Here is a 22,047-nt window from a genome sequence, read left to right on the forward strand (position 1 = left end):
AATGCAGTGGTACAAGTTTAGGCACTAGGACTGCCAACAAAATACTAGTTCTAGTGATTATCAGTGTGAACCACATATGCTCTGGAATATTAAAAAAAAAAAAATTCCATTCTGGAAAGCATTAATATAAATATTGTCCAGGTGCTAAACAGTCACCCCGAAGGCTGTATTGGTCAGTATTGCATTGTAGGTGCCAGACATTTGGTGGATGTTGATAAGCCCAAATGCGTGTAAAAAAGTGAATGATCAACAGGGAGAATATTGATAATACTTGATAATAAAAGGTTGTGCTGTCCAATATGGTAGCCAGTAGCCACATCTGGCAACTACAGTTAAAAAAATTCAGTTCCTCAGTCACAGTAGCAACATTTCAAATGCTCCATCCACACTGGCTACTATATTGAACAGTATGGTTGTAGAATATTTCTATCACAAAGTTCTGTTGGGCATCAGCATAGAAGGGATGGTCAAAGGAACAGAGTATGTTTAATGTGAACAGAAAAGACTCAGGGGGTAATGAAGACTGCAACCTAGTATTTGAAGGGCTGTCATGAAAAAGATGAAGACTACTCCTGTGTTGTTCCATTTTAAGCTCCAGTGAGTGTGATTTTTGGTCGAAATAGAAGACTTTCCAACAGTTTTACCTCAGTGGACGTAGCTGCCTTTTGAGATAGTGAGCTCTCTTCCCTTGGAACACTGAAGTGTATGCTGCATTATCGATCAGCTAGAGGTGCTATAGAGTGGACTCTGTTTAGGAGAGAGATTGGACTAGATGACCTCTAAGGATGTGTCCTACCTTTAACTTACATATTCAGACATAACTAAGTCCCAGACCTGCAAGAACAGGCTTTCCTTTCATAATCTAGAAGCTAGTTCCTTTCGAAAATCAGTGCCACCGCCATCACCTCCATTTTAAGAGGATCTTGTTTCATCAAATTTCCAATTCTAAAGCCTGACTGTCAAGAGTGAAAAATTCCTCTAGCTTTCTCAAATGTATTTGGTGAAAGCGTTTTAGTTTGCTTTCATTATTCATTCCTTTGGTCTGTGATCGTGATCTGAAGGTCACAGAAGATGTAATGTTCTACGGGGAGGGGACAAGTTACATGAAAAGTAGACTGGGTGGAAAGGAGGGGAAATTGAGTTCTTTTGAGTTTGAAGTGGTAGTAGTAACCACCGTCTGATTTGCTGAAGAGGGGAGGATAAGCTGTTCTAGTTTGGCTGCATTTGCTCTCCTGTTACTTGCTAGATCGACCCGTATCACACCCATGACTCTGCCTTGGGTTGAGGCTTTACCCTCACTCAGGCTGGCTCCTCCTCCCTACCCCTGCATATCCCAACCACATCCATCCATTTAGACCTGCTCAGACGCCACCTCCTTACAGACTTTCTCACCCTCCCAACTCCCGAGCATTTTTATCTGTACCTTTGACCTTTCCACTTCATGTCTCGTACCGAAGCTACTTACGCAGAGATCCGATCTCTATTAAATCTCCCAGCAACTTGAGGGCGGGCAGGGTCCGAGTCCGGTCCAGTTTTGCGTCCCTTGTCCCCCCAGGGCATCGCGGGCATCAGTAAATACTGGTTGGGCGAGTACCATTGTAGGAGCACAATCAGTTCTTCCCCCAAATGACCAGAGAGCATCTCCCGTTGCGATGGCCTCCAGAGCTCCCAAGAAGGCAGGGGAGCGGCGAGGAGCAAGGCGCGTGGCTGGGCAGGACCGAGGTGCTCGCTAGGGCGGAGGGCAGAGGGCTCGGCCGGCCCGGCCACCCTCCTCGTGACTCCTCCTCCCCCCTCTACGGCTCCAAGTCAGGTGATTCCGGGCACGTGACGGGCACCACCTACCCTGCTGCTCCCGAGTGGCAGCTCGGGCGGCCAATGAGGGGCTGGGCCTCGGCGCGGAGCCTATGAGGGCCGGGCTCTAGGGGGCGGGCCCCGCGGCGGTGGAGGCTGCCGGGGGCGGCGGCGGCGGCGGCGGACTGGGGAGGCGGCGGCCTGGCTTGGCCTGGCCTGGCCTGTCAGGGCGCGGGCGGCGGCAGCTCCAGCACCATGTCCCTGCAGTACGGGGCGGAGGAGACGCCCCTGGCCGGCAGTTACGGCGCGGCGGATTCGTTTCCGAAGGACTTCGGCTACGGCGTGGAGGAGGAGGAAGAGGAGGCGGCAGCCGCGGGCGGCGGGGTTGGGGCGGGGGCCGGCGGAGGCTGTGGCCCGGGGGGCGCTGACAGCTCCAAGCCGAGGATTCTGCTCATGGGGCTCCGGCGCAGCGGCAAGTCCTCCATCCAGAAGGTGAGTGGGGCCGCGCCGGGTCCCCTGCCTCCCCCTCCCCCTCCCGGGGGCTCGGGTGGCCGCCGGGCGCGTTGGGGGGGGTTGCGGAGGAGGGCGCGGCCGGGGCTGGCCGGCCGGGTTGTCCCACCGCGCTTTTTCTAGTCTTCTGGGGAGCGGGGCCAGAGGTGCGGCCCGCGGAGGACCCGGACTCGGAGTCCACGCCCAAGTCAGCCGAGGCCGAGTGGGTCCCCGAAGGCGAGACTGGCTAGAGGTAGGCAGGTGCCCGTGGCACCGCCCGGGACCTCCGCCCCCTGGGACCCATCCCCAGAGTCCTTTCCGAAACTGAGACGTACTCTGCAGTTCCAACTTGGAGAGCTTGTCCGACTCCTTCCCCTGCCCGGTTTTTGTGTATTCCTCTCACTTCAGGTGACTTGAGTTTGCAGGACTTCCCAGGTGAGCCCCAGGGACCTGCGTCAGGAAGAGCTGTGACTAAGTCACTGGCCGTTTTAATATTTACTACTACGAAGGAGAATTTAACATCACTGGGGACTGGGGAGCTGTTATTCCACCAGTTTTGGTACTTGGGGCCAGACGAGTATAATTGCTGGTGATAGTCTCTCCTGGTATATGTGCGATACAAAAATCTTCCGAGACCTCGAGAATATTTGCAGACCTTTGTCAGCCCATTTGCTTTCACTTCGGGTCTGTCAGGAACAAATGGAGGGCTAGACCCTTTTTAGTAAGGGGGAAACTGAGGCAGGGTTGGCCTCCTCCAGTAGCCATCCCCCTCACACGCAAGTGGTAATAAAACGCCAGATACCTGGTCTGTTGCCCTTTCCACTCCGTTGCAAAGGTCTGTCCAAAATAAGTCTGTGATATTTTGTAAACATGATGGTTTTAACAAGTAGCCTTCTTCTGAAATTACTGGATTACTGTGTTTTATTTACTTCCGAATTTACTGGATTGCTGGGTTTTGTCTTCTCACCTCTACAGCAAATTTGGAGTAAATTCATGGTAGGGTTTTAGCAAACTGAATTTAATTCTTCTCGCTTGTTACTCATTGACTAAACTTTGGTAGTAACTACCCATTTTCCTTTTCTAGAAAGTAATAGTGAGAGACAAATTAGCTTTATGTTAGAATTGTGTGGATTGTAATTATCCTGATTCTTAAGTTACTTTTTTTTTAATTTTTATTTTATTTATTTATTATTATGTTATGTTAACCACCATACATCATTAGTTTTTGATGTAATGTTCCATGATTCATTGTTTGCATATAACACCGAGTGCTCCATGCAGAACGTGCCCTCTTTAATACCCATCACCAGGCTAACCCATCCTCCCACCCCCCGCCCCTCTAGAACCCTCAGTTTGTTTTTCAGAGTCCATTGTCTCTCATGGTTCATCTCCCCCTCCGATTCCCCCCCTTCATTCTTCCCCTCCTGCTATCTTTTTTTTTTTTTTTAACATATAATGTATTATTTGTTTCAGAGGTACAGATCTGTGATGCTATGGTGAGCGCTGTGAATTGTGCAAGACTGTTGAATCACAGATCTGTACCTCTTAAGTTACTTTTACCATTTCTTTTCTCATGGGAGCAGTCATTTCCCTGTCAACTCCTCTCCTGTCCCCCCCCATATCATTTTTTACTTGGTATAATTACTGTCTGTTTTATTTCTTCCACAAGACTGCAAACTCAGAGAAGGCAGAGGCTAGTCAGTTACCTTTCTAATTCTCAGAGCCTGATATAGGCTTCCCAGTAAGTTTACAATGAACAAAAAATCTTAAATTTTAGCTATAAGCTTTTATAATCTTAAAGCAGATTTTGGCAGAATTAATACAGTTTAACAGAAAACAAAATCAGTTGACATGAGAGACATTGCTACTACTAAGATTGACTATGTGCAGAGAAAATAGAAAAGTTTCAGCTTCAAAGTAGGCTTGATAGAAAGTAATTTGGTGCCTTCTCATCTCTCAGAAGTAAAAGGATAGTGAGTATTGCTGATACACCATTCACTTTTTATCTTTTTAAAAATTTTTGCTATAGGATCAAATTTTTTATATGTTAATTCAGGGTGGAGTTTTGAACTTTAAATACAAAGTTGAATAGTTATAAAATTATCTTCTTTCTTTTAACAGGTGGTGTTTCATAAAATGTCACCCAACGAGACTCTCTTTTTGGAAAGTACCAACAAGATTTACAAAGATGACATTTCCAATAGCTCCTTTGTGAATTTCCAGATATGGGATTTTCCTGGGCAAATGGACTTTTTTGACCCAACTTTTGACTACGAGATGATCTTCAGGGGAACAGGAGCATTGATATATGTCATCGATGCACAGGTAGTAGGAATAATGATGTTTATTTCTTTTTTCTCATGTCAAAAGATGTAGACACAAAGGAAAGGTGTTTATCTTCTTTATCATGTGCTTCTTGCAGATGATTTCTTTGCCGATAGATTTCCTAGCAGTATGGGAGATGGAACTGCAGAGGTGTGTTGGGAGCAGGCATGCCATTGTGCGAGTACAGAATATGAGATGATTAGGAGATAGTGGCTTATTATCTTTGAGTTCCAGTTAATGAGCAGTTTTCCACTTTTATTTGTTAATAGTGGATATTGCCGTATTTCACTATTACAATAGTGATGTCACTCACTGGAAAGATCTTCTCGGTGCCCATAATCTAATGAGGAATAGGAGAACTGAGTCAGTAAATATTAAAGTGAATAGTTTTCTTCGTTGTCCAAATTGAGTTTGGCTCAACAAGCATTTATTGAGGGCCTAGCATGTGACAAGCCCTGAGATGAATGGGACATGTCCCTGACCTTAAGAAGCTTAAACGTTAGTTAGGCATGCTTTCTGAGTGAGAGGCTCTGTAATGGATGCTTTCACATACATGATCCAGTTTAATTTTTTCTTTATAATACTGTGAGGTGTAGGTATAATAATTCCAATTTTATGGATGAGTAAACTGAGATCACAAGTTTAAGGAACCTGCTTAAAGTCACACATCTAATAAATGGCAGAGCTGGGATTACTTTTAAAAAAATTCTATTGGGAAGAAATGTCCATTTCCTTTTCCCTTTTCTTACCAATATTAAAAATTACATTAACTTGGTAATTGAATTTTTTATCTGGAGAGATGAAAGATTTAGAGAGATTAAGTTAATGTATTTGAATGTTTGGAGTATTTGTGAATAATTAGGATAATATATTTTCTGTGGTTGGGGAAAGAGGTGGTTTGAGGCTTTCTTAACTCGTTACTGACTTTTACAAGATTTCTTTTTAAAAAATATTTTGTTCTGACTTACAGGATGACTACATGGAGGCTTTAACAAGACTTCACATTACTGTTTCTAAAGCCTACAAAGTTAACCCAGACATGAATTTTGAGGTTTTTATTCACAAAGTTGATGGTCTGTCTGATGATCACAAAATAGAAACACAGAGGGACATTCATCAAAGGGCCAATGATGACCTTGCAGATGCTGGGCTAGAAAAACTCCACCTTAGGTAACAACATGTGTGTTTGATATGAGAGCCCTGAAAAATGTGTAAATGTATTCCCATCTCTGTCATTACAAACACGTAGCTTTCTGTTACTGGTATACCCTTCCCAAATCTGTAATGTTCTTGATCTCTTTGTTGAATTCAATTTTGGGAACCTGATGGTATTTGAGAAGTTACTTTCCCAATTTTTTTGCATTTTCCTGGCGATTGAAGTCATGTGAAGTGTTTTCATTGGTGCTTTTAGAAATTCATCTCAAGAGACTGGAAACAGCCTGTTTCCTCATGGCATAAATCTGCTTTGGGACTCCCTTCTCTTGATTTCATCATTTATTTATTTATTTATTTTCATTTTGCCTCAGTTCAAGGACTCTGTCATATCTGTTGTAGAACTATGTAGCTTGAGTCTTCACAGTATTTTTTTCAGTAGGAAGAGGTACATTTTCAAGTCTGGTCTCTAATGTATCTTATGTATGTTTTAAAAACAGTTTATGCTTTTATGAATCTCTAAAGTTTGGGTTAGGTGAGTTTATTCTATAAATCTGTTTAGGGTTCCTGTTAGGTTTAAAGAACTGCTGATTCATAATTAAATACTGTTAAGAAATGATTAAAGAACAACTACTAGATAGGATTGATGATTTATGTGCTTGTGTTCTGAAAGTGTATGAGGAATATTTTCTGTATTTTGTATTTTTTTGGTGGTATAGGTAGATATGAGTAATAAAAAGTACCCAAGAAAATGTTCTCTTGATGATGTAAACAGCTTAAAGGGGAAGCAGGGGAGAGATCCATGGTACAGCTATTTCCCTGTCCCTGGTCTGTTAGAGTGACTTCCTTATAGGCTCAATCCACCCCCCATCCCTGCCCCAAATATTCCCTAGGGCCTCAGGCTCCAAGGTCTTTCAGTTATTCTTCTAGGAAGTCATGTAGAAAAAGTCTTATTGATCTGTAGTTTGACTGGATTGAAATTTTAAAATATTTATCAGTAATTCATGCTTTAAAAAAATTATTTGTAAGCGAAAGTGAAAGTGCCTCCCTATGAATTTCCTCAGTCTTACTTTTAGGACTCTACTCTTAACAATGGATTTTAGGCCATGATTGTCCTGTGTTCCCTAGTGCACATGGGAATTCTCCTAATCTCTTTAGACCACTTCCTTGTCCCTTTTTGGGGCGTCCCACCCCCAGTGGTACATGCCATCCCTTTCTCTAGTTCCTTATAGGGCCCTAGGCCTTGTTAACCTCTGTAGAATCTTTGCATCAAGCTTTTATTAATAACTAGCACGGCTGTGGGTTAGGCTGTATTCAATTTCCGGTTTCCAGAAACCCAGCTTACTAAAATGCCCCGTACGTTGCAGGTTCTCCATGTCCCCATCTACTTCCAAGCCTCAGAGTCCCTGAAGGACCTTCCCATATTGCTAACCTTTTTGCCTAAAGGAAACAATAAAATATTCCTTTGTCCCTAGTGCCTTTAGGAGGGGGTCATCTTGGCCTCACTTGTTTCGTTGCTCAAACATCTAGAGTCGAGCCCCATCTTGTATTGGGTTAGGTTCCTAGATCAGCTTCTTGAAAGTATTTTTAAATTGCCTGTAAAGTGTGATAGCCACAGTTCTGTGTTTCCGACTTTGTAATGTATACTTATAAATAAATAAATAGAACAACTACATAATGAGGAGTATACTCCCTGAGCTAAAAATAACAGGTAAAATTGTATTGTTTAAAATGTGAAAGGCCTCTCTTTTTCAGATGTGTTTTGTTAAATCTGTGGATGTTACTTCTCTACTGTATGTCCTTTTAGGCAGATTCCTGTTCCATTCCTATTTTTTATAGGGCCCCAGCTCCTGTCCTTCTAATTATGTCATTTACATAAATTCTGAGCATCAGTTTTGTTCATTTGTTTATTGAACAAATATTTATGAGCACTGTTCAAGGCAGTGGGGTTGTAGCTATGAGCAAGACCGTCACGTCTCTGTCCTCACGGAGCTTACATTCTGATGAATGAGACAGCTCAGAAGCCCTTACAAATAAATGTATAGTGTAATTTTAGATACTTATCAGTACTATGAAAAAAATTAGGGGAAAGGGCTGCTGTTTTAGGTAGGGTCAGGAAAGAGCTTTCTGAGGAAATGACATTTTTGAAGAAACCTGAATTATATTCTTATTGAATAAATGTCACCCCTGTCTGTGCTCCCTCTTGGTTTTTATCTTGGTCTTTGTCAGTTATGGGCTTAAGAAACCAGGTTTTTTGGATCAGGTTGCAAAGACTTAGGTGAATATTCAGGTTTCTGCATCTGAAAATGCTTTCCTGGGTACTAGGAAATTGCCCTCTTTTGTAAATGCTGTGAAGAGATGGATGGTTACAAGCCAGGTGGGGAAACTACGTTTGTCTTCTTGAACAGTAGGGAATGACAGGCAAGATAAAAAGGCTTTATTTGAACTTAGTGAAATCAAATGTTAAGAAACTTAAAATTTTATATTTTATAATTGTCACTGAACTTAAGATATTTTTCAAATTAATCAAACTGTGTTGTGTTTTTCAGCTTTTATTTGACTAGTATCTATGACCATTCAATATTTGAAGCATTTAGTAAGGTGGTGCAGAAACTCATCCCACAACTGCCGACCTTGGAAAACCTATTAAATATCTTTATATCAGTAAGTGAGCTAATTCACTACAGTTTCTGATTCCATTTTCTTGAATATATTTGTGTTATCAAATTCTCCAAAAAAGTGGCTTGTATTAGTCTGAATCAGGCTGAAAGACTAATGACACACTTAACATGTAAAATAAATCATAACATTAAAAAAAATGGCTTGAGTTATTTTCTGAGTTCTTTTCTTAGTGCTCACCCTTTTGATCTTAAAATGAAGTGAAAAATTTCTTCATGCTTTCTTAATAAAAACCTTCATGATAAAAAAAAAATCTTCATGACATCTGTTTGCTGAACGAAGAGTAGTAACTGGAAAAGGCTGGGTTTTGGGAATTTGACTCCTGCTTAATCTCTGCTTTGTAGGAGGTCACATTGAAAAATTGATGTTTTCTTTTCCTTGCTAACATAATCTTAGTATCAGATTTCACCTTCCTTATTTTGAAGATTCAGCTTAATGAAAAAGGATGTTCCTTCAATAAATATAACATTCAACTTTTATATTTTCTAGACATTACTTTGAAGCACTCAGGGTGTAGTGATCCCCAGTTCTTTTGGGCTTTTGGGTTATGTTAGATGTTGACATCAAACTAATTCTTTTATGTTTTGCTGATTGCCACAGAAAGCCTTTCTGGTAGCAAGGTCATTCAAATCAGAGGTTGATTATTGTAACAAGAAAGGATTATTGAAAATGTAACATGGCTTGATTTTTGGAGGATTTTTTTTGTTAATTTTTTTGGTGGGTCTTAGCAAATAAATCATTTAAGTAGAGGAGGAAGAAAAACAAATTTACTGCAGTTAAGTCAGTAAATCAGAGCAGAGAAATGATTCCACTTTTATTCTTTGGATAACAGAAGTGTCTCTCAACCAAATACTATTTGCTTCTTTGGTATTGGGCTATACAATTAAAAATGTCCTTGTGTGTTAATCCATAATTTCAAGATCTTAGGTAAATTACAAATTTTGATTCTTAAAACTGAATACTTCCCCAATTTTGTTTTTCCAAGAATTCAGGTATTGAAAAAGCTTTTCTCTTCGATGTTGTCAGCAAAATCTACATTGCAACAGACAGTTCTCCTGTGGATATGCAATCTTATGAACTTTGCTGTGACATGATTGATGTTGTAATTGATGTGTCTTGTATATATGGGTAAGTTATATATATATATATATTTACAAGATCTCAGACAGGTGGAAGACTACCAGTTTGGTTTGTCAGAGGGGTTAATTTTTGAGGCCTCTGGCAGGTACTGTTTGGAGTGGACTTGTTCTGACTATAGTGCTTCCGCTTGGAGCTTGATTTCCCTGTAGAGGGACTGCTAGGTCTTACTGCTTCAGAGGATGGGTAAGAACAGTTGAAAAAATGTGCTAGTGCCAGATTTAATTGTCAATGAAAGTTTCTCCTGCCATGATTTGGGGGGCTTGCACTGTGTCTTCTTCCTTAGGGACTCTGCTAGATCAAAAAAGTAGGTTAATTTATTTTGAATAACAGTAAATACTGTTCCTAATTTATCTTCAGGCTTTATGGAAATGAGAGATCCTAATCTTTCAGAGAGCTAAGAAACAAGGAAATCAGAATTTTGGGTGTCAGAAGGACTTACACATAGAAAAATTTGACCCATACATCTGAGTTTCCAAAATAAATTTCTAAAATGTAAACTTTCTTTATGTAAATTCACCAAACTCCATACAGAGATTTATAAATGCCAGCAAAGGTGTGATTTTGTGGAATAGTCCAGAGGACGAGTGAAAACTTTGGAGAATTACTGGTATTTCAAAAGCCAACAACCTCTGTTGCTTCTAATAGCCCTGATCCCCCACTCCCCCCATACATTAACATCAGCACTCCCAAGGCACTTTTCTGATGCTCTAACATAACCTTTGCTTTCTGTGTCCTTTATCTGTTCCCTTTTCCACCTGGTCTGAACTCTTCTTTCATCTCGCTGTCCCTGCCCTTCGCCTTGGTCTCTCAGCCTAATTTGTTGGTGTCTTTCTCCAGCTGACTGAGTAGGAGAATGCATTTCTCTCACATGTTCTTTACCTGTCTGTTCCTGTCTTCTATTTGTTTTTCACTTTTGTGGTTACATGCTCTCCTTTACTCTAACTTTTTCCATAATGAAAATGTGATGTTTCTGTTTGTTATATTATTCGGTAAAGCTTCATGTTCCCATTCCTAATTTTAAAAATGGATGAATAGAACACTTGTTTTTTTCTTTAAAAGAAATCAAAATTTCATAACTGCTTTTTTCATAATTTAAAAACCAAATTTAGTTGCAAAGTTTTTTTCAGCATAAGGTACATTGTAAAATACATTATACATTATATGGCACATTATAAAAGAGAAGAAAAATATCCATTATCTCATTCTTAACACAATCCATGCATGCAGTTTGTTGTACTTTATTATATTTATTTATTTTTTTAATTATTATTATTTTTTTTAAGATTTTATTTATTTATTTGACAGAGAAAGACACAGCGAGAGAGGGAACACAAACGGGGAGTGGGAGAGGGAGAAGCGGACTCCCTGCCGAGCAGGGAGCCCGATGCGGGACTCGATCCAGGGACTCCAGGATCATGACCTGAGCCGAAGGCAGTCGCTTAACCAACTGAGCCACCCAGGCGCCCTATTATATTTATTTCTTACTTGACTCTTGATTTACATCTTTTGAAGGAGGACTAGGTATAATTCTGACAATTCTAGTAAAGACAATAGCTTTCAGACCCTGAAGGCTCACTTTGTAAGCATCAGGATACCACAGTATCTTGATAGACTGTATTCATTTTAGTTTTTATACTTACTCCTTTTTCACTAGTGGCAGTTTTCTTACGTTAGGTCCTTTTTTGTATACTGTGCCAGTACAGATTAGGATGAGGGAAGATTTAAAACCTATATTCCCTGTATCCTGGGTAAACATGATGAAGGTGTGCATGCATGGAATACTGCATCCTTGTCTGGGAACCCTATTTCTTTTTTTTCTTTTCTTTTTTCTTCTTCTTTTTTTTTTTTTTAAGTAGGCTCTGTGCCCTGTGTGGAGCCCAACGCGGGGCTTGAACTCATGACTCTGAGATCAAGACCTGAGCTGAGATCAAGAGCCAACTGAGCCACCCAGGCGCCCCTGGGAGCCCTATTTCTTAAATGGGAACTTCTGTTGCTGTATATTTAAGCCAGTATTTTTTCTTAAAAGACCCTTGGGAAACTGGGTGGAAGGACTTGTCATTGTGCAAATTAAATGTGACAGAATACCTCGCTGGGAAACCTGTAATGAATACTTTCTTTTAAAACAGGTTAAAGGAAGATGGAAGTGGAAGTGCTTATGACAAAGAATCTATGGCAATTATCAAGCTGAATAATACGACTGTCCTTTATTTAAAGGAAGTGACTAAATTTTTGGCACTGGTCTGCATTCTTAGGGAAGAAAGTTTTGAACGAAAAGGTAATGGCATTTTAAAAGGCTGTTTTTATGTTAAGTTCTTTGTAAAAATTTATTAGGTTCTTGAAAATCAGAGAAAATAATACTGCAGTGTTAGATGAGTATCAGCTCAAACTACTTTTGTCCCTTCCTTTCCATATATAGTCCAGACTTCTTTTGGTCTTTTATGTTAAATCAGGTATTTAATTCCAGCCTTTCTTATTTTGGGTCCTTTTAATACATGTCTAAATGCTTGCACTTGGGCTTCCACCCAAACCTGTTTCTGGAGATGATTCTTGGGCAGGTTATCAGCTTACCTTCTTGCTACATGCAGTGGCCTTTCCTCATTCTCTTGCCTCTTCAACCTTCTCAAGCATGTGACCCTGCCAGGCCCTCCTTGCTTGTTGTTTCCCTCTCTCTTTGCTTCCCTAAAGCTGAGCTCTCCAAGTTGTTTTATGTATTTGTTTCTCTGATCTCCTCTTCTGTTGCTTTTGTTTTTCTCAGTTCTGAGCGTTTTTCAGAGCCACGTCTTTTTGCTTGCTTCTTCCCTTATTCTCCTGGTCAGCTCATCCAAGCCATGGTCAGTTAATCTTCTCTATGTGGTTGAAAAATTCACCTCTCTAGCTCTGATTTGGGCCCATATTCCAGTCCCATGTTTGGAGCTCTTAGTAAGACATTTTCACTTAAATATTTGATTATCATCTTGTACATGTTGTCAAAACTGATGACTATTTCCCCTCAGTTTCCTGACCCTCTTGGCTACCGTAGTGTTGTTACCAGTTATGACATTGCCTGGTGTCCAAGCTCAGATGTCTTGCAGTCAGGTGATTGTGTGGAGGCACTGCGAAGGGGCCCTTGCAGGTCATTTCACAAGGGCATTCTGTGTTCTCCTTTTTCCCTTCTTTTCCTGTATTGTTTACATTGAATTTTCACCAAATCTCATTTGTTTCTTGGGTTTCCTTTCCACTCCCACTGTCAGTCCAGGTCCTCCTCCCTGCGGGCCCGTGGTGGTGCAGTCATGTCCTACTAGAGGTGATGCACTCCGCATGTGTTTTGAGGGGCTAGTATGTATTGTCTTTTATTCCAAAGACAGACTAGCTTTCAGAAAGTTACTTTCATCATGTTATTTAAGTCCTCAAGGATCTATCATCGCTCTCTCTTGTTCACTGCAACAGGTGCCTGCTCTATGGTCTGTGTTTTTAATATTTAATATTGAACGAATTAATACTATTTCACTAAGGTTAATATTAATGAACTATATCAGATACACAACATTTTTGGATAAACAAAAATGTGTGTATTCACGTTTGAGCTTCAGAACTTAAAACATGGCAGAGACATAGTTGACTTTGATGTATGTCTCCTTGGAAGTCTTTTTGGTGCTATGTTGAATGTAGTAGTTAATTTTCCCATGATGTATTATTTTACTTTGTATCTTCCTTAACCAATATAGAGTTTTGTATTGTGTATCTCTGTGTAAATGATGTAAAAATGTAGTCTTCTGCAACTTGCTCACCCTCTTCACTTAAGATCTTTTTTGAGATTTGTGTTGATAACATGTAGCTTTAGTTCATTCAGTCATTTTCACTCCACACCATATTGACTGAATATACCACAATTTCTTTTCTTTTTTTTTTCTTTTTAAAGATTTTACTTATTTATTTGACAGAGAGAGACATAGCGAGAGCAGGAACACAAGCAGGGGGAGTGGGAGAGGGAGAAGCAGGCTTCCCACCGAGCAGGGAGCCCGATGCGGGGCTTGATCCCAGGACCCTGGGATCCTGACCTGAGCCGAAGGCAGACGCTTAACGACTGAGCCACCCAGGCGCCCCCACAATTTATTTTCTTTCTGCTGGACATTTAGGTTACTTTTAAAATCACAAATAGCTTTGCAACAAATACTCAGATGCAGCAGAAGAACACGTTTGCCATTGCACATGTGGAGAGTTTCTCTTAGAATATATTTAGTAGTGGAATTTATAGAGATGTATTCATATATCTTCAGCCTTATTAAACATTGCTTTCCAAAGTGGCTTTCCCATTTTCGCCTCTGGCAGCACTGTGTAGGAGTTCTTGTCACTTCGTGTCCTTGATAATGCTTGTCAATCTGGTAGGTGTAAAATGGTATCTCATTTGGTTCTAATTTTTACTTAATTACTAGTTAGGGCAGGCATTTTCCTTATGGCAGGTACCTTTTATGCCAGTTCAAGGTTGTTCTTTGGCAATTTACCTGTTCGTATACCTTTATCCTTTTTGTACTTCTTAGGAGTTCTTTATTTTCCTCCATTCTAATCTTAAAAGTTAAAAACAGGGGTGCCTGGGTGGCTCAGTCAGTTAAGCGTCTGCCTTCGGCTCAGGTCATGATCTCAGGTTCCTGGGATCAAGCCCCATGTTGGGCTCTCTGCTCAGCGGGGAGTCTGCTCCTCGCGTTCCTTCTGTGCTCTCTCTCTCTCACTCACTCTCAGGTAAATAAATAAAAATCTTTAAAAAAAAAATAAAAGTTAAAAACAAAACTGTTTTTGGTTACAGAAATTTTCAAATATATACAAAAGTAGAGCAACACAAGGAGTGTCCACATACCCATCCTCCTGCTTTAAGAGTCACCAGTGTATGGTCAGTCTTGTTTTCTGTTTATCGTACCAGCTAAATTATTATTTTTTACCCTTTTGTTGTGGAAACTGTCAGACATGAAAAAGTAGAGAACAGAATGAACCCCTTTTATCTATCACCCAGATTGGATAATTATCAAAATCATAGCCAATCTTTTTCTATACCTCTTTCCCTACTGGATTATTCTTTTTTTTTTTTTTTTTTAAGATTTTATTTATTCATTTGAGACACAGAGATAGAGAGAGAGAGAGCATGAGCAGGAAGAGGGAGAAGCAGGCTTCCTGCTGAGCCAGGAGCCTGATGTGGGGCTCGATCCCAGGACCCTGGGATCATGACCTGAGCCGAAGGCAGACGCTTAACCATCTGAGCCACCCAGGCGCCCCCTTACTGGATTATTCTAAAACAAATCTCTGACTTGATCAAGTAATTTTGTCTCTACAGATTTCAGCAGGTATCTCTAAGAGATAGCATTCTTTTTAAAACATAATGGTGCCATTAATAAACATAAAAAAAGAACAGTGATTTCATCAGATCTCTGGCTAGTGTTCAAGTTTCCCTGATTGTCAATTTTATTTTACCATTTTCACAGAAGTAATTTTTAATGTAGTTGAACTTACCAAACTTTTATAGTTTTTTTTTTTTTCCTTCCTGAGTCTGAAGGACCTCCTGGATTTGGCTCTAATCTCCTTAGTCAGACTTGATTCCCAGTACTTCCCAGTGAGAATTCTCTGCCCCTATCCCCAGCCACACCAGTTTCTTTCCTGTCTTTGACCTGTGCTGTGTTCTCATTGCCAGCTCCCTGCTGTTTTTTTGTAATATTGTTCCTCTTTCCTGCCTAACTAAACCTTGCCTGTATCCCCAAAGTTCTGCCTCATCCCTGAGGTTTTCATTGGCTGCTTTTGCCCCGCACTGGGCTCTCCCTCCTGCAGACTTCTTTGACATTTGTAGTCATTTTAACGCCGTATTGTTTTGATTTGTTTCTTGTGTGGTCGTCTTCATGTCCCAGTATCCTCAAGGGCATTGATGCTTCTCTGATCTGCCATTCTTCTCACTGGCTTCTATTCTTAAGGTCACCTCATGGTTCAGAATGGCTCCTGGAGCTCCGTATTCCAGACAATAAGGAGGAACAAGACTGGGGAAAGAATACTTCCTTTTCCTTTTAAGGAGATTTCACAGAGGTCCCACATACTTCCACCTATCTCAGTGGCCGGAATTGGTCATGTGGCCACACATAACTGCAAGGAAGGCTGGGAAGTGTAATGTTTTAGCTGAGCATCATTGTGCTCATCTGAAATTGGGTTTCCGTTACTAAGGAAGAAGGGGGAAGAGTGGATTTTTGGTAGGCAACTAGCCATTTCTATAACAAAACAGAACTGTTTGACCAAAATCTTATTTGGAAGCCAGTTCATGAAACAGATGAAGAAGGAGCTGCATTGCCTGGAGAGCAGGTGTAGGCTACTGAGGCTCTGGCTGGTGGGCTCTCTGGTACCTCCCAGACCCCAGGGCTCTACTGGGCAGTGTGCCAAACTGCTGCTCCAGCTGTTCCCTCCTGCTCTTCACTGGCTGCCTGAAACACTTGTGAAAGGAAAAGCTTGATAATTTGAAAAGTATTTTATTTTCACTTTAGATTTTATTGTAGGTTTTCTTGGCAAATTTACCTTCCTGATTGTTTTATTTATTGACTCAGCTCATTCCCAGGCCCCAGAGGTAACCAGTGTTAACGGTTTGGGTATCTGCTTTATCACGTTTCGGGTATCTGCTTTATCACGTTTCTAACATAGAAAACTCCTCAGTTGGGTGTGTGTTTTTTAATACATAACCAATTATTTCCTTCTGTCACCAAATATTTCCTAATAGATAATTTCACAATTGACATTCAGGGGGCCTCATCTTCTTTTTCTCTCTTGCAGGTTTAATAGACTACAACTTCCACTGTTTCCGGAAAGCTATTCATGAGGTTTTTGAGGTGGGTGTGACTTCTCACAGGAGCTGTGGTCACCAGCCCAGTGCCCCCAGCCTGAAAGCGCTGACACACAATGGCACGCCGCGAAATGCCATCTAGCCTGAAGTCCAGCTGTCGGGGCTCTGTGCCAGCTCACTCTTCACTCCAGGGTCAGATGCCACGTGCTACAGGACAGGGGAGCTGCCGCTTGTGGGAATCCTGGTGCCGGTCCCACTAGAGACAAGGGGTAGAGTTTCTCGTTTGGATGAAAACCCCTTCAACCAGTGGTGTGCAACTGAAGCTACTATTTCTTTTTTTTTTTAAAAGGCAAAAAAGAATTCTAGAGACCACAGAACACAGTGTGTCTTTCTCCTCTTTGGGGTCCTATTTTAAGTAGTTGGGATATTTTGGACCTGGAGATAACACCACTTACCCATCCTTACCAGAGAATGTTGCTGTCAATTGCCAGTTGGAAATAATAGAAAGAACTGAATTTTTATATGCTTCACTTAGGTTTTCATTTGAGTAGTCTCTAAAAATCCTGCCTTGCTTAAGTTCTAACACTGCCTCTCAGATTGCAGTTTTGGACATTGCACACCTAAGTCGTTTTAAATGCATTTGCTTGCTAACTCAGAAGACACATGGTCTGACCGCAGCAAAGGACATTCCTGTGTTTGTTACTGAAGAAACGAGAACGTTTTATGCTGCATCAGGTCGAGAGCAAGGCTCAACAGTGGCTGCTGCATTAATTCTCTTGGAAGTGTTGAAGAAACTGAAACAGAAGAAAAAGTTTGCACCTGTGTTTTGGGTACCAGCTATCTGGGTTCTTTCTCCTCCATTAGATAAGTGATCATGATCAGTGTAACGATGGGAATTTGAGAAGTTTGTTTTCCCCACAATCTCCTCCTCCTAGGGGAGAAATTCATTATGTCATTGAAATATTTAGCTCACTTTTCTGTAGACTTGGTCCCAGCCGCTACATACCTTTTATTCTAAGCTATCTGTATTCTTTACGAACTGCTGTTTTGTTGGCCATGAATGACCCTAAGGCACTGGTGGGCTGTCCACTGGGAGTTGGAGAGAGCACATGGCGCCACAACGTGTCATTAAACAGACTGTGTCTCCAGTATTCTGACACCGAGTGTCAACTGTGGTACTTTCTTCACCTAGGATATTAATTCATAATTGTTTCTTTTTGTTGATGGTTGATACCCTGTCCATTGATTTAAAGTGACATTATTTTTACTCGACATGCCCAGTAGTCCTATATTCCAAAGCCACTGGACCACTTGAGTACATAAGTGCCACTGTTTAATGAAATATGTATATTCAGGTCTGTTAACCTAACAGTGTGACTTGGAGTGCTTCCTGCAGATGATTCTGACTGTTGAGTATTTACATGGACCATGGTGATATCCAAAAGAAAATGCTTTTATATTTATAGATTATTTCACTGAACTATATAAAATGGGTATCAATAAATGTATTTACTCCAAAATCAGTTTTTTATTTGCCTCCGATAGGAGGAGGGTGGGGTGATGGGACATTGGGTTGTCTCACTTGATCATTCTATTGTCCATTCCTTTCATGGCTTCATATGGTTAACAGGCTGTATGTCTTAGGACATCAAGCTCTGTCCTGATGCAGGAATTTCATGCCTTGGGTCCAGACATCCCTCCTGGCCCATTTCTGCTTAGGGTAGGCAGTCCAGGCCCAGGTGAAAGGGTTTTTTGGTTGTGGTGTTGGCATACCAACAAATCTCTCTCATGGTGAGGAATATGCAGGGCCTGGCATAACTGATGCATTATAGCCAAGCCAGGAAGGGGTAAGGAGATAAATTAGGTAGGACACCATATAAAAAATGTGTACCAATTCCAGCTTGTTCGTTTCTTCCAGTTCCTGGGATACTCATTATTGACCCTTAAATGTCAGTTAGGTGGGATCTGAATTGGTTGGGGTAAGGTATACAGTAGTTTATAGAAGGGAGAAAGGTAGATAGAGGTTGAAAGATCTTTTAATTTTCATGATCGGATTACTTTAGAATTCGATTTTAAAACTTTGAAATGGAAATCACAGAAACATTAAAAAAAATAAAACCTCTTAAAATACAATCTAATCCTGTATCCGTTTCCAAATTAGGGAAACTGAAGTCCAGAGGAGTAGAGAGCTTGTCTAGAGTTACAGATAGGATAACCATATAAATTAAACTCCAAGCCAGGATACTGTTGAGAGTGGAAGGGATGCCATTCATAATGATGCTAGAGCGACAGGTGTGCCCTGGTGCTGTCCTGGTAAACCGAGGTTGGCCAGCCTAGTCCTGGGTATAGTTCGTGCACGGTGGGGCCTGCTCGCTGGATGTGGCAGCCCAGTGCGGCCTGCCTGTATCTTCAGCCTCACACTCCCATTGGTTCAATGGAGATAAAATCCCAAGATGAGTATACCGTGGCACATAAGTGCCCAAGAATTACTTTTTTCCCCCTACTACATATGGAAAATTATAAATTTAGGGGGTGATTTAGGAGAAAACTTGAGAAGTGGTGAAATAGAGAGTGAATGAGGGAGACGACTCAGGATTAAAGGAAATGGAAGGGGCACCTGGGTGGCTTTAAGCGTCTGCCTTCGCCTCAGGTCATGATCCCAGGGTCCTGGGATGGAGCCCTGCATCAGGCTCCCTGCTCGGTGGGAAGCCTGCTTCTCCCTCTCCCACTCCCCCTGCTTGTGTTTCCTCTCTCGCTGTGTCTCTCTCTGTCAAATAAATAAATAAAATCTTAAAAAAAAAAAAATAAAGGAAATGGAAGAATCTTACAAAACTATTAAGGGGTTTGCCTGTTTTATCAGTTCCAGGCTACCTCGGAGAGCACTGCTACAGATGGCTAAATAAAACCTTTACAGTCTTCTGCAGCAAGGAGTTTAGCTGTTGCACATACCACTTCCTCTCTCATTCACTCACACAGTCTCTAGACACACACGCACACACACACACACATATATATACAATGAAGTCCCAATATAGAATGCTGAAGGTGTTTGTGAGTTAATTTACCTTCTACATTTTGAGTTCTGTGCTTTTGCAGAGAAATGATTTTAAAGATAAAATTAAGATAGTTACAAGCTTCGTAGTTGGGCAAAGCAACGTGTGTGATTTGTGGATTTGTCCTGTTTTGGTTTACAAATGTTGAAAGCTTTTCTAGTTATATCCAAAAGAGATTATTAGTGAATATCGTTACTATTTTCCATCTAAGCTAGTAAAGTAACTTAAAACAGTGTCCTGTTTCCCCCAGAGACCCTTCTCTAAAGGGAATGTGGGCAGCAGTTCGGCATGGCTGGAGTGTTTCCATTAACAGCATTTTTCCTGAACTGCTCCCACAGAGTTGGGAGCCTGTGAATCTAAAGAGCAGCCAGGAGAGACATGAAGCGGCAGCAGCTACTTGCAATTATTTTAGGTGGTTTATATATATTACCTCACATAATCTTCGCAGTACCTTGTGAAGTAGGGACTATATTCCTATTTTGAGGATGGGAAAACCGAGGCATAGAGACTCAATTGTGAGTGGTGGAGTTAGAACTGGAATCCATGCAGCTTGATTCTAGAACTTGCATCCTTAAACCACCACTTGACCTTGCTTCCCTAAGTAGGAAGGAAGAAGGTTTGCTTGTGGGATGTTTTGTAGAAAAAGAATTCTATAGTCAAATTTTGGAAGTCACATTCTGTAGTCTCTTGGAGATTTACTGCTTTCAGTCAAATATTAAAGGTTCTGAGAAGACTACAATAGAGAAGCCTTTTTGCCTTGGTTTTTACCCCATGTTCTTAAGTCAGTGCAACACTAAGAAATGCCTATTCAAGCCATGTATAATGAATACACTGAAGGACACTTCACTGAAACGTTTTCTGTGGGATTGGAAGTAGGATTCCATCTTCCAAGTGTCTTTTTAAAAATTATTTTAAAGATTTATTTATTAGAGAGTGCATGAGCAGGGGGAGGGGAAGAAGGAGAGGAAGAGAGAATCCTCAAGCAGACTTCCCGCTGAGCACGGAGCCCACGCAGGGCTTGACTCAGGGCTCAATCCCAAGACCCAGGGCTCAATCCCAGGACCCTGAGATCATGACCTGAGCTGAAATCCAGCACCAGCGGTTTAACCAACTGAGCCACCCAGGCACCCCCATTTTCCAAGTGTCTTAATTCAACCCTCAGTGACCTGGTTGTGTAATAGAGTAAAGCCTGTGTATTTTCACAATTGAGCCTAGTTAGCTCCTGCTGTTCTTTCAACATGGAATCAGCTTCCCCTGCCCTGTAGAAATTCTATTCATCCTGCTAAGCTCAGCTTAAATGCCATATCCTCCCTAATAGCCCTCCACCCACTCCCTTTTCCTTCATCTACTCTCCCCCTGCAGAGGTGGGTCCTGCAGGGTCCATTCCCTGCTTCTTTCTTGGTGACTTGCTCACCACCTGTCCTTGCTGGGAGTGATGGGGGAGGGATAGTCTGCTACTCCGCAGTAGCTACTTCCTCAATATCCCACACGTTGAGGAAAACGCGTGCTCATTTAAATTGCCTTTCATTGCAGCTTTGATGGGAGAGAGGGGATGCCCTTCTGGTCTGGGCAGCAACTTGCCTAGCTTTTTCACCTGGTTTGACTGTCGTGTCCGATGCCTTGGTGTTTGACCTCTAGGTGGCAGTGTTGTACTGTTTAAACACAGCGTTTCGCTTTCTGGCTCCTGCGTGTTTGCTCTGCTCTGAAAGTTTAAATTGTCTGTTAATCACCCAAGTGTACACCCAACTTAGAGATCCAAAGAATTGCTGAAGTTATTTCCCCTGAAATAATATTCAAGAGTGATCAGAGACATTTTAGAAGGGAAGCAGTTTGTGATTTTCAGTTTTTATATCTTATCAGCTTTTTAACAAGGGGTGGGATAGGACAAAGGTCATAACATCCTTTGCCTCATGGATTATGGGTTACAAAGGGGCCTTAAGAAGACGGCTCTATCCATAATCCTATAACAGGCAGGACTACTTGCTCCCTGAGCCATCTGTTGTGGATGTGTGTGCTCTTAAAGACTCCCATGGAAGGAAAAGCCACATCTTTGAATTAAAATATCTGCTTTCATCAGTTTCCTCTGCTTCAAATGAGGTCTGTTGTAATTATTTCACCCTTGAGAGCTAAAGCTTTCAAGGAAAAGGCTGGGATACATTATCCTTCCATGGGCACTTGCTTTTCTTTCTTCTGGGGCCATAGCAACTCTCCACAATCCCCAGCTGTGACTCTCTTCTGCAAAGACAGATTTTAATGTAAAAAGAACTAGCTACATCAATGCATCTTCAGAGCTGTTTAAAATATAATTGAGAACATTGCACAAGGACAGTTATAATGAGGAACTGAGTGGAAGGAAACTAGTTGGTGCCCCCCAGCCCCTGCTTCAAAGCGCCTGTTACTCCCAATGTGTTGTGAAAGTGTTACAACTTCCACATTAAGACCCTTACACTGTAAAAAGCATCTTTTGAGCTAAAGTGATCAAACCTCAGAAGGCACGTGGAGGACGATTAATTTGGTGTAATACAACATAAGCTGCAGAACGAAAAGTCTGGGCCACAAAAATGGAATATTAATCTTAGACAACTTTCTTTTTCTTTCTTTCTTTCTTTCTTTCTTTCTTTCTTTCTTTCTTTCTTT

The 22,047-nt window shown here is 41.3% G+C and overlaps 1 protein-coding gene across 1 annotated transcript; it reads left to right on the forward strand.

Moving 5' to 3' along the window:
- Window positions 1-1,963: 1,963 nt before the first annotated feature.
- Window positions 1,964-17,877, forward strand: RRAGC (Ras related GTP binding C). Its single transcript, XM_035018980.1, has 7 exons — window positions 1,964-2,283; window positions 4,402-4,605; window positions 5,576-5,775; window positions 8,307-8,421; window positions 9,422-9,564; window positions 11,703-11,851; window positions 16,348-17,877. Exons 1-7 carry the CDS (start codon window positions 2,047-2,049, stop codon window positions 16,497-16,499), a joined length of 1,200 nt encoding a protein of 399 aa, XP_034874871.1. The 5' UTR covers window positions 1,964-2,046; the 3' UTR covers window positions 16,500-17,877.
- The last annotated feature ends 4,170 nt before the right edge of the window (window positions 17,878-22,047 follow it).

This window comes from Mirounga leonina, unplaced genomic scaffold, assembly GCF_011800145.1.
Source record: "Mirounga leonina isolate KUSES-001 unplaced genomic scaffold, KU_Mleo_1.0 Mir_173, whole genome shotgun sequence".
NCBI classification, from domain to species: Eukaryota; Metazoa; Chordata; class Mammalia; order Carnivora; family Phocidae; genus Mirounga; species Mirounga leonina.

Bases quoted from the DNA above. Each gene is read 5' to 3' on its own strand.
- RRAGC (XM_035018980.1), top strand. From the start codon at position 2,047: ATGTCCCTGCAGTACGGGGCGGAGGAGACGCCCCTGGCCGGCAGTTAC. The intron at 4,606-5,575 runs GTAGTAGGAATA...TCTGACTTACAG, and splicing joins TATATGTCATCGATGCACAG to GATGACTACATGGAGGCTTT. The intron at 11,852-16,347 runs GTAATGGCATTT...TCTCTCTTGCAG, and splicing joins AGAAAGTTTTGAACGAAAAG to GTTTAATAGACTACAACTTC.